This window comes from Triturus cristatus, chromosome 6 (genome assembly GCF_964204655.1).
Source record: "Triturus cristatus chromosome 6, aTriCri1.1, whole genome shotgun sequence".
Taxonomy (NCBI): domain Eukaryota; kingdom Metazoa; phylum Chordata; class Amphibia; order Caudata; family Salamandridae; genus Triturus; species Triturus cristatus.
This window is the reverse complement of record NC_140589.1, coordinates 710,408,835-710,420,945: the sequence shown is the minus strand read 5'-3', so window position 1 is coordinate 710,420,945 and position 12,111 is coordinate 710,408,835. Positions and strand designations below refer to the sequence as shown.

The 12,111-nt window shown below is 40.8% G+C and overlaps 1 protein-coding gene across 1 annotated transcript in view; it reads left to right on the top strand.

Annotated features, from left to right (window-relative positions):
• LOC146817750 (uncharacterized) overlaps nucleotides 1-12,111 on the top strand; it is a 746,064-nt gene that overhangs the window by 93,863 nt on the left and 640,090 nt on the right. Inside the window, exons 6-7 of the mRNA XM_085609232.1 lie at nucleotides 3,291-3,485; nucleotides 8,339-8,516. Coding sequence (XP_085465358.1) covers nucleotides 3,291-3,485; nucleotides 8,339-8,516 — 373 coding nt within the window. The remainder of the gene's footprint in view (nucleotides 1-3,290; nucleotides 3,486-8,338; nucleotides 8,517-12,111) is intronic.

The following is a 12,111-nucleotide window of genomic DNA, read 5'->3' as shown; positions in this document are numbered from 1 at the left end:
AGTATATCTGTGTAATTCTCTCACCTCCGTTCGAGATGAGAGGGTGTCAGAAACCCTAGTCCTTAATTAGAGGTAGTTCCTCTAGAAAAGTTGTGGATTTACTGAGAGGAACAATGGGACAAGAGACATAAGAGAGAAGGAAATTAGAAGGATTAGTCTCCCTTGTCTTTCTCAATATATATGTATGAGTATACATATACACTAAAGCATGATTTGTGCGATAACTATTTCCACCAAAGACAAGGGTACATAACCCTAAAAAGAACTCTCATTTTTCAGAGGAAGGAAAATCACTCATAATTAACCATTCATAATTACTACCCTCTAGGAAGGCATAGAATCCAGCACCACTAGCACCATACTTTGTACTTATGCAGAGAGAAAAGAACATCTGCAAATTCACGAAGATATATTTACCTAGGATGGTGTGAAGACCAACCCCCTGGCCAAAGGGCTAGTAAGGATCCCCTGAAATAGATCAGGCGACAAAGGCTTCAGGACAGGAATCAGGACAGGATCGATGACCTCTCTAGCTTACCAACGACTGCGTCGCACCCCTCTCTGATACTCTCTTCCTCCTCGAGATTCTTCCACGATCTTCTTTCTAATCCTAATAATTTAGGATTCATGCTCCGCATTCAATTCTTATCGACATCGCTTGTTACTCCGACAGCACGCACGGCTCACAGCATCTCAGCATCGACGTCTCTCTGACAGAATCCCGAGCTCTACAGCATTCAGCAAATCTTCATCTGACTAACTAACTAAAACTATATCAATTATACCTTTCGTTCTTCATTTACCACCCACTAAAGTTTCAATATCGTAAAAATACTAATTCTGATTGGTCAGGCAAGGGGGGGGGGGGGAAGATCATCGCACCATGCTTACATATCACTCTTTTCAGATAGCTCTTTGTTAACAAACCCATCCCCTTAATTTTTATTCATATTTTATTTTCCCACGCATTCACATTACATATGCAACAAATGTATTTATTAGAACATATATATAGTCTTATTCATTCAGGTTCTTCACTGCCGGTTCCCAGGCTTCAGGCAGACTGTGACCTTGTCCTCTTCTTAACCTACACAACATTCTTCCGGGCTGTTTCTCAGCTGTCATGCGCAAAGCCCACGTGTCTCGGTTCACTCCGGACATACATGCGCACTAGTGATAGAATCAGAAAGACAGGTGTTACTTTAAAAAATAAATGGTTTCACTGTATACCACCCATCTCTACTCTAACCCCCTTTATTTATCAAAACTTTCCCCGCATTAGCATTAGTAAAATAGCTCAATTATGTTTCAGCTAAGCAGGTGCCATGCACGCGAGTCTTCAAGACTCCATATTAGTGCCTTCTGCTCATGCGCAAGAATTTCCCTCCAAGCATTACCACGTCACATTGCGTAGATGCAGTTGACACATGCTCAGTAAGGATTTCCCTGTTAGAGCGATTTTCTTAGTTTGTTCGAATGGTTATCTTTAGTAAACACATACGCTAGCTTCTCTAACCCTCATTTTTATGTGGCGCGCATTACAATATGTAATTAATAACATGTTAGGGATTTAAATGAGAGGATTGCTTCCGAGCAAGTCTCTTTTCTATGAGTCCTTGCTCCATCGCAGGCATGGAGGTATTCCACCTTGAGAGCTGAGGGGTGCTGCTGGAGGTGACCCCAAGCTGAGGAAAACCCTAGTCCGTAGGCAGAAGACAGGTCTTGAATATGGGGCCAGAGTATAGAAGAAATCAAGCCATCAGAGGAGCATAAAAATTTGGAGACTCGGATACCTGAAGAAACCACTCCGTGTTGTGTGCTGGTATCCAACCGGTGCTACAGGTGTTGTGAGACTCCCTCATGGCCCCCGAACGTGAAAGAGTCCAGTGGCTGCCTCACTTGGGAACTGGGGCACCTCATTCTGAAAAAGGAGAAAACTGCAGTGTGAGGCGGCAAAAGATTAAAAAAAAAAAAAGAAAAGGGCAAAAGAACAGAACCACGGAGCTGGGATTGGCCCATAACCCACTGTGGCACAATCAGCTGGGGCTAAGGAGTGCCCCATAAGCTGTTGTGAGGGCATTTAAAAAGTTGCATTGTTTGCTCTTGGTACCCTAGAGAGGGCTGGGGCACCACCAACATGCTCTTAAATGTAGTGGGGGCTGCCAGGAGTGCAACTGAAGGAGCCCCATAACCATTTTCAAATTTTGCCGTAAGTCTCCCGGGGAATGGAATTGATTACCCCGGAAGACGTTTCTGACTCTTCCAGGCACTGATGGGTCTTAAGGCTGCTTGATAGCACGTATAAAAATAGAAAAAAGCCTCATGTACACAGTTTATTGAAATTTAAAACCGTATATTGACGAATTTAACAGTGAATCATTTAAAGTTGTATTGAAGGTCATTGAAATGGTTTGAAATTATTTTTTGAGAGTCACAAAGTTAATTATTACATGACCTAATGAGGGTCATTTTAAGGCTGCACCATCCTCAGTCATTTTAATTGTGTTGCATTGGTTTATGGTGACATATTTTTGCTTTTATTATTGTGGTGATACATAATAAAGATTGGAGGTCTGCCTTTCTGATAATTACACCCATTTATATTATATTTAGTATATGTCGGGGGTATTGTGCTTTTCAGTTTAAGGGCTTACTAGGGCTGGGTGTCAACATAAGTATTTCGACCTGCTGCCATATGAATATTTCTAAATCAATGTGTAGTATTGAGTAGTGATTGCCTAATAAAGTACTTTTGATTTTAATAGGTAAAAATACTGACTGGACATGATTTATTAGGTGTTGTTTGTTTGTGTTTGCAGACTGGGGAACTAGACCACACCACCTCCCCTAAGTAGGCCTTGGAGTGCTCTACCTCACTATCTTTTAGAGAGTCACATGCTTCAATAGCCTTCTTTGTTCCTAGTGATGGAAAGTTGCAGACTTATAATTTACAAAGGACCCTTATCTTTCCCAACTGAAAACCCACCTCTTTACAACGCCCACATACAAATGTGAGAATTGTAGGATAAAGTCTTGCTCAGTAAGTCACCCAGTTTGTTTCTCATTCTATCTATTTACTATCTGTATTACATTGAGGGTAAAAGCCAGCTAATCATTTGTATAGATAAGCACCCACCATTATTCTAGAGATACCTGTTGCCTCAAAACATCTCTGCTGTAATTTGTTCAGCTGAATTCAGCCATTCAGTATTCTGTACCATAGAGTAACTTACAGACAACCCATTGAAGATTTAACTGTACAATTTGTTGTCTTTCTTTGTTTTCCATAGAAACAAGTAGGCCATGTTATGCAGGAGTACAATGATGCTCTTCAAAGGGCTAAAAGGCTTTCTGCTGCACGAGGAAATCTACTGACAGAACAGAAACATTCAGTTAATCTGGTGACTCTGGAAGATTTGGTTATCTATTTGCAATGGTTAGTCTGCCACCTGCACTCCATCAGGAATATTCACAACTATCTCAGGGTATGTATTTATGATCTATTATGTTATGTTTCATTAGAACATGGGCATGCTGGCAGCTCCAATGAAGACAAGGGTGGGTAAGGGGGAAGAGGGTGTTGTAATGGTGAAATGATGATCTCCAAGCCAAAGAGGAATGTGGGAGGGTAAGGAAAGTGCACAACAGGGATATACCATAACAATATAACAGAGGACAAATAATGGCTGTTATTAACCTTTAGTTCTGACATTCTGACGCTTTTCTGTTTCTCTCAGTTCATTATGAGGGGGAGACCTTTTATATGTAGGATTCTATAGTATGGACAATGAAGAGAATCTAGGTACTGATGAAGAGGACAATCTCTATAGTGCAACAAAATGAATAGCAACACACTTGAATACATCAGCCCTGAAGTAGAAGTCCCTTGGATTTAAACCTATAGGTAGGCAGTAATACATACTTATAGTTTCTGCAATGCAGGTGTGGTTGACACTGCTTTTCAGTTGCCTGAAAGCAGTAATGAGATTTACGGAAACAGTGGGTAGTAATATGCTGATCATATGTCCTTTTACTGGACTGCTAAAGAAGGCATCACTTTTACAGTGGACCTGCATTTGCGACACATTACAGATAGAAATGACAAGATCATCACTGTTGTAAGCAATTATCATTTTCGGGCAATAGAAACTGGGAAGGAGCTCACCACAGCAATTGCATTGACAGGCTTAGCTTCCGTTGGTTCTGCAGGTACACCGACACCGGGCCCCAGATGCTTCAGGAGGAGACCAAATCCTGATTATTATTACTGTATTGTACAATTCAAACAATAGCCAAAAGGCCCATTTCTTTCCTTGCACTAGGACCCATGGAACAATATATTTTCCACTGATAGCATTCCTTATTTTATGTCAGTGATTTATGTTACTGGGACGACTAAGCATACCTCAAGTGTCCCCCCACTGCCTACATTGCATAGCACTGCACTGCACTATGAGGACAGGAATGACAACCTCAAAATATGCCTTTTCCTAAGCCCGTGAAGTGCTGGCGTCTTGATGTGGCATCTCCTACTACTCCCCCATTCATTTCAGAGGCCGTATCTAAGTCTGGGTCTGAGTCATATACCTCCTATAGTCCCCAACAGTATCCACTCCCTTTGAGAAAACAGTGTCCAAAACCACTGTTGTAGTCACTGGCTTCTTGTTCTCAGTTCTTATGAGCCACCAAGTATATTTCAAGAAATGCAGAATAGTTTTATTTCTTACTGTAGAGCCAATAATAGGCTGGGACCAATAAAACTCACAAATTATGATGCAACCACACTAGAAGGTGGTATGAAATGCAAAGAGAAAACCATTAGACCATGAGAGACAAAATTTGCGACATTCAGGTTTTTCCTTCCCTGTCAAAAATATAGGTTGGTCAATTACTGATAACACCTGAGTTTTCCTCAGGTATTAAATGTCAAGTAGTTCTCTCCACTCTGCCAGCAAGCGCGCTGAGAAGAGACATTGTAAAAGCTAGAGGTTTCCAGGGCAACACACCATCTTGACTTCAGACTATGTTCACCAGGTTATTTCAAGGAAACTAAAGTGTTGCTTTGTCCACTGAATTTATCAAGGGCTGCAGTTTCTTGGATTGAAAACGTGGTGTATCTTTTGGGTGAGGAGATTGCCACATCTCAAATCCTAGGTCATCCAAAGCCTTCCTGCAGCTTCTTGAAGCTCTAATGCCAGCAGTTGGTATTGGGTAGAGGCTGATCTGTTATGGCCATGTGAGCACATGTTCAATACCCAAGCAATAAACATTTGGCAGTAAGTAAATCCAGAGATATCACACTTTTGTCTTACAGCTGTAAAGGCACAAGAACGTCAAGAAAACAAATGTAAACTTGGGAAAACACATATTGAAATTGAAAAGAACCATCAACTCAAGATCAAGAGCTAAAAAAATAAACATTCAGTTCTCAGTTTAGGAGTCCTAAAGTTAGGAGTCCTAACTTTACTACTTCTAAACTTTGAAAAATCCTAATTTTAAGGCTTTCGGTATTCACAGAAGGCATTTAGGAGTCCTAAAGTTAGGACTCCTAACTTCTGTGAATACCGAAATGACTAAGTGCCTTCTGTGAATACCAAAATGGTAGTAAGTTTACGATTTTGTCTTAGGTTAGTTCTGTGAATCGGGCCCACAGTATGTCCCAGAATCCTGGATATGGCAAGAGCTAATGAGTTTGCATATGCCCATACCTCATGTATGGAGGATGCCACATCAAACCCCAAATGCAACTGAGAGATACTAGTGGAAATTCACAAGTAAATAGCCAACAGTGGGCTATCAAGGTTGTATGCTTCAGATTAGTCATAAGGCTGGAGATCTTCATCGTCTATGAGGAAGTGATTCACCACATATCATCACTTCTTAACTTGTGGGAGTCAAAATGCAGTGGTCCCCACCTTACCCTAAAGAAACATCTTCATCACAGATGGCTGATTTCTTTTGTCATAATACACATCTGTGTATTGCAGATCAACATTATGTACTGTCGTGCTACAGGAGGAAGCTGTAGTTTTGATTGTGGCATGTGGAATCTTTTATATCATCTGTGTCCACTATGAGGTTATTAATTTGGAAGGGGTTGGGGTACACTTATTGACCCAATAAACCCATTACGGTTAGATCAAAAAACTGTTCTAGGATAATGACTCTGTTTACCTCCTGGTAAATATGGCACAATCAGCAGGCAATCCCTAGAAAAGTGGGTGTTAAGTTGAAGCAGTGCCAACAGTAAACATAATAAAGTTCACAAACCAATTTAGAAAAAGAGGAGAAAATGTGATGAGTGAAATGACACCAAGATTGTTAAAATAGGATAAGGTAAACCAGGGATATCAATGTTTGAAGTTTTAGGACCAAAAGTCTCAAGACATAGTAAAGTGCCAATCAGAAGTTATGGCTGACTCTTGGCCGGGATTTAAATGCAATTTCAGGTCAACAATTATGGAGCGGATGTCAGATACAGCAAACGGATCATCCTAGTCAAAGCTTTTACTTTGGTCTCTATAATGGAAGTCAAAATCTTGCTGCAAGGCCCAGCCTAAGGCTATGGCTGGTAAGGGTCCTTCGAACTCGGATGCATTGTCATGGAGCTCACACTGAAGCCGTTATTTTGGGAACAAAAGCTCAGAAAGGAATAAACATGGATTTTGAAGCTGTATTATGCCAGTCCAAGGATTCACCTATAAAATGAGTCACTTTTCAGAAGTCAAAATGCAACATTAGAACAAGGCTGGCAGCCATTGCCGGACAGGGTTCCACGAGGCCAGATACCTTCCCTGTGATGCCCTATAAACCAATTTACAATGAGTGGGACACACCTGGCTTTCCTTCCCTCCTTGCTTGTGACCTCCCTGGGTAAGCCTCAGCACCTTGTCCCAGTCCTCCAGAGATGGAAAATATTGCGAAGATCCAGCTTTTTGAAAGTCCTGGAAAAGTTCCTCCTGGTCAGTCCTGCAGCCCAAACTCTACAGGGCAGGATTCTAGGCAGAGGGTCTCTCCCCAGCAGGATGTAGTCCCATGTTTTCAGATGGACTCTCTTGGAGTCCTTCTCTTTTTTTGTAACCCGAAGCAAGCAAACAGGAGGCTAAACACCTAACGCTTGGAAAGAAGTTCCAGTTCCTGGGTTCCAGCAGGAGTCAGGAATTCTTGAGTCTTTGAGTCCCTTAATGAGCCCTCTTCTTCCTTTGGATAGAGTCTTTGCAGGTCCAGAAATGTTCTGAGGAGGTGGTGGTTGAGAGGCTAGATTTATCCTGGGCACTGGAGAAATACTACCACCCAATCCTAACTATTTTCTTGCAGTTCCCTTCCACGTCTGTTTGCCGCACTTCCTCTTTGTCTTATTGCAAAATTTCCAAGGAGCCCCTCTTTCAATATGATGGAGCCCCCATGTGCCAAGTTCTTCCTCCAACAACTTAGCCACTCAACTATTCAAATGAGATGGCCACATAAAAACGACAAATTGCTGCAGTTTGTTTTGTGCAGGGCCACAGGAACTTTTCAATTCTTGGGCGATTTCCTTATGGATTTACCATAAATAAAATCCTCCTTTTGCTGCATTATTTGCAGATGTCAACAAAAATGTTTTCTAGCTGAAAGGTTAACTGTTCAATACTTATTTGCTGATTGTTGTATTCATATTTAAACGGAATACTAATGTGGTTACAGTTTTGCCCACACAGTATCAACTTGTGTTCAAATACGAAGAATAAAATAACATGTTCACATTATGTGCCACATTACGCCATATGACATATAATCTAGAACATCGCTGTCTTATAATTTTCCCTTCATTCCTGCATTATTCAAGTGGTTCTGATTATATGGCATGCTTGGGCAATAAAAATGAAACCTGTAGAATATATCTGAGTGTGTGTTAGGCCCTACATTTGCACTCTAGCAGTGGTTGTGTCACATGGTTCAGAGAGGCAGCTGAGGTAAATGTTGGCTGCCTATTGCACATATTTTTGTACGGGAACTCCGTGCACATTGGGTTTGATCATCATTATACCTATGTTTGTCAAACACACGGTTCATTACAAAGCAACCTATGACAGTAACCTGATCTAGAAGTCACCCTTTTCAGGGTCCAATACTTGAACTTTAAAAGCTTCTATCAGAACTAGCATTGGTCACACTTTTTTTCATGAGAGAATCCAGTCCTCCAATGAGAATATAGAAAGGTAGATTTTGTTGTTTGATTCGGCCAACCTGTGCATTACTGATTGCCAATTTTTCTGCATTGTGTTGATGCACAAATGGTGAGTGGTGTTCTCAATTTTGCATTCATTTTTTAATATTGTTCTTGCTTTCCACATTTTAGATTCTCCAATACTTGCCTATTTCAGAGAAAGCTGAGCTGGTAATAGAAAAACAGAGTAAAGTAGCCCAGGGCAATAAAGACACAGTCAGTCATACTGCCAGATCTGAATCCTCTGCCTCCGAAATGTTGTTCTTTGCCCGTCAGAAGACCACATTTTCAGGTGTTTCAGGATCACAAGGTAAGAAAGGATAATTGGCATTCAGTGGGAAGAAATGGTCTGGAGAGCAGATGGAGTGCACAAGAAATGTTATAAGGTTTGGCTGAGGAAGGTGTTGGTTTCTTGATGAGAGAGTGATGACAACTAGGATGAGGTATGCCCTAAGTTGATAGCATGTTTGTGGTTGGAATTATAGTTGTGAGAAGGGACATTCTTAGAGAGACATTATGGTCTTGTTACCGGGTATTGAGAAGTCGCTTAACGTGTATAATCATGAGAGCAACGCAATGATGATAATGTATTTGGGTAATATTTGGATGCATTCGGTTTTACTCCAAAGTCAGATAGGACATCCTGCAGGGGTGACTGGTGGACCTCTTGATTTTAATGTAATCACCAAGAACCCACAGAGTGTGACACAGTCCCGGACAAGCCATGCTACAGTGTTGTGCTCCATTCAGAGGGTGTTACCTTTGATTATGGTTAAGAGCAATGTGTATTTCTGTTAATTCATCTGTTTTGCACTGTTAAAACCATTACTGCTTGAGCCTATAGTCACTGTTATATTGATGCACTGATTTAGGTCATGACTCAGGATGTTTAGATCAATTGAATTTGAAAATGAACAGTGCCCTAGACGTGATCTGTCCATGACAAAGGTGTAAGAACACTCCCAGTCATAGGGCTCTTGGAGAACCATGAGGAATCTGAGAAAAGCATATTTGTAGAGTGTTGTACAAGCTGTAGAGGGTACATCCAAGTGTTGACTGCACAGTAGGGCTCATAAACTCATATTCCTGTGAGCAAAGCATCGTATCACAGATTAGTTCAGATGCTTCCTCTGAAGCAACAGTCTTAAAGATGGGTGGCAGAAGGCCTGATAGTAAAAACGAGCACGCTACCACAGGAAGCAAAATTTTGAGGAGCCCCTTGCTCAGGAAGATGAAGGGGAACCCAAAGGTTTTTTTTTTTTAAGATGCGGAGCTCAAGAGGGAAGAATCCATGTTGACAGAAGGTGAGACACATTGCCAAAAGTGTGACTACAGGGTCCACCTGCTCGGAGCTACCATGTTGTGAAGAATTCCTGCACAACAGAACATTCACAAGAGGTGATTCATTTTATCGTAAGTTACGATCTACCACAAGAAAATTGTATGTCTTAGTGCACATGCAGCACTGGTCCTGATGAAAGCTCTATTGACACACTGGGCACGTATTGGAAAAGGCTGAAACATGTAGACCATAATTAAGGATGTGCGAGACTACTCATGGCTCATAAACATCCACCACTGTTTTTAAGACTTGCCTAAGGTTTCCATTATTAAAACGCCTTAACAGGCTGGTGACCTTGAGACAATTTTTAATCACCTATTTCACTTGAGTTTCCCAAATAAAAAAGCCTGCTCCACTGTAACTTAGTCGTCATAGCACATCCGGATGCATTACGCGTCCTGGGTGGGATCCCTATGATGAAGCGTGCCTCCAACTGATGTTGGTGGATGAGGGTTCTTTAAAAAGGCTTTTCCTTCTTCTTTTTGAGCAAGGGACTCCTCAAAATATAGCTTACTGTGGTAGCGCTGTTGTAGCGTGCTCATTCTTACTGTTTGGTACATACTATGATAGGGATGACGGACGAGTCCCCTTCTCACTCTTATTTTTGCTGGTCATTTAGTATCAGGCCTTAACCATCGCAAGAGGAATGTGAAACATTTCATCCTATTTTGAGGACCAATCGTGCAAATTCAGAAACTCATTGGCTCAAAATAAGGCTTAGAAGGCCACCAGTAGAATATCTGGATGTGGTCTAAGTCCATTATAAAAGTTTGATGAGATTATTTGGCTACAAATGGCTAAAATGGACAATTTAATTCCTTTTAGACATTTGTCCTTGGGTTTCTGTAAAACATGTCTTGACTCAAGTTATAATCGAGATTATTTATTTATTTATGTAATAACTGGTTTGAAAGACAACCTCATATCTATACGAACATAATAAAAGTATATGACCAGTTAAACCATCCAATTAGTTGCTATACAACAATTAAAACACTTTTTAAATAAACATCAATTCCTATTGGAGTTTCAAATACAGACGTTAATAATGACTGATACATTATATTTGCACATATCTCAGTCGTACATCTGAGAAGCAATGGCGTTATAAAACGAGGTCTATCATATAAGACAACATTTGCAGATTTGCTTATATGCCAGGAACAAGGCCTAATCTGGCCAACAGAATGAAGCGTCAACATGTCTTGTCTGATAGGGAATTTAAATACCATTCATATTGATTTTTGTCTTCCTAAGCATAAGCTATTACAAATGGGATTTTCTCTCAACATACATAAAATCACCAGTAAACAGGTGAAATACAGCAGTAAGGCTTAAGTCTTTTGTCTGTGCTGAAAAATAGTGAAATTTGGTTAATGGTTGTGTATTTCATAATTGGCAAACAGTTTTAAGACTTGCTTCTTCATAGCTAGTGGCCAGACCCTGTCACTGTTAAGAATCGCCCGAAGTCAGAGACCGCAGATGAGCCTTCTATCCTTTCTTAATAAGCAGAAAAGAAGCTTCAAACCCAGAGTTTCTCATATCATAGGTCCTTCTGCTCTAGGTCAAGTTTTAAAACCCAAATACTGACATCAGTTACAGCCATCAAGCTTTGCTGAAATATTTCCCATTGAATTTGTCAACATCGGGGAAGAATCGAGGATTAAAGTAAGAGATTCATATAGGGCGATATGTCCAATTTATTTTCTTATAGGCCTTGAGAAATGTCTTACACGAATATCCTCCATAACTGAAAGTAAATCTCCTCGGTCATTCATGACCTGCAAGACTAATTTAGCCTTTTCATCCAAAGGTGGAGTCCATCTTAATTTGCTAGTAAATAGCCCTAGCAACTACCACTCCAGTCTGGTTCCACCCAATTCCAGCCAAATCGCGTTTGTTTGCTTCTAAAATCTATGACCTTGGTACTGGGTGCTAAGACTGGCACAAAAACTGGCTTGCTCCAGCAGAATTAAATACATTTCCACTGTGTTCTCCAGGCTCCAAGCCAGAAGCCTAATAAAGACTTTGGCAGTGGAATCCAGGAGAGAGAGACACCTGCACGATCCTAGATTGTCAATATTGTCTTTTTTATACATTGGTTTAATATGTGAGCCCACCCAGGAAGAGGGCAGTTTGTCTATTAAAACAGTATGTCTGAGGTAAAGAAATGTGATACAAAAATTCTGGAGCCCTTTTAAGTCACTATATTAGGAATAAAGCTGAGGCTCCAGATCTCCTACACTTCAAAGATCATATGTTTTGTACAAAATGCTTCTCGTAATTTTTAGCAATAAGTTATCATCTGGCTTGTTGCACTGGAATGTATGGGCCAGTAACTACTGTCCTCTGTCCAAATCGCCAATAAATGAGTCCCCTGCCAGCTCTGCTATGTTAGGGCTTAGGGTGTCATTGGTAGCATTTATTCCTTTCTGTATACCAAGACCCAAAAGAGTGGGATTCCCTCTGGCAATTGCATTCTCGGTTATTTAGCAAGCCTTCAGCACTACTGGTCATTCCAGGCTTTGTCAGTGAGTCATTCAAATAAAATGCCTGCGCTCAC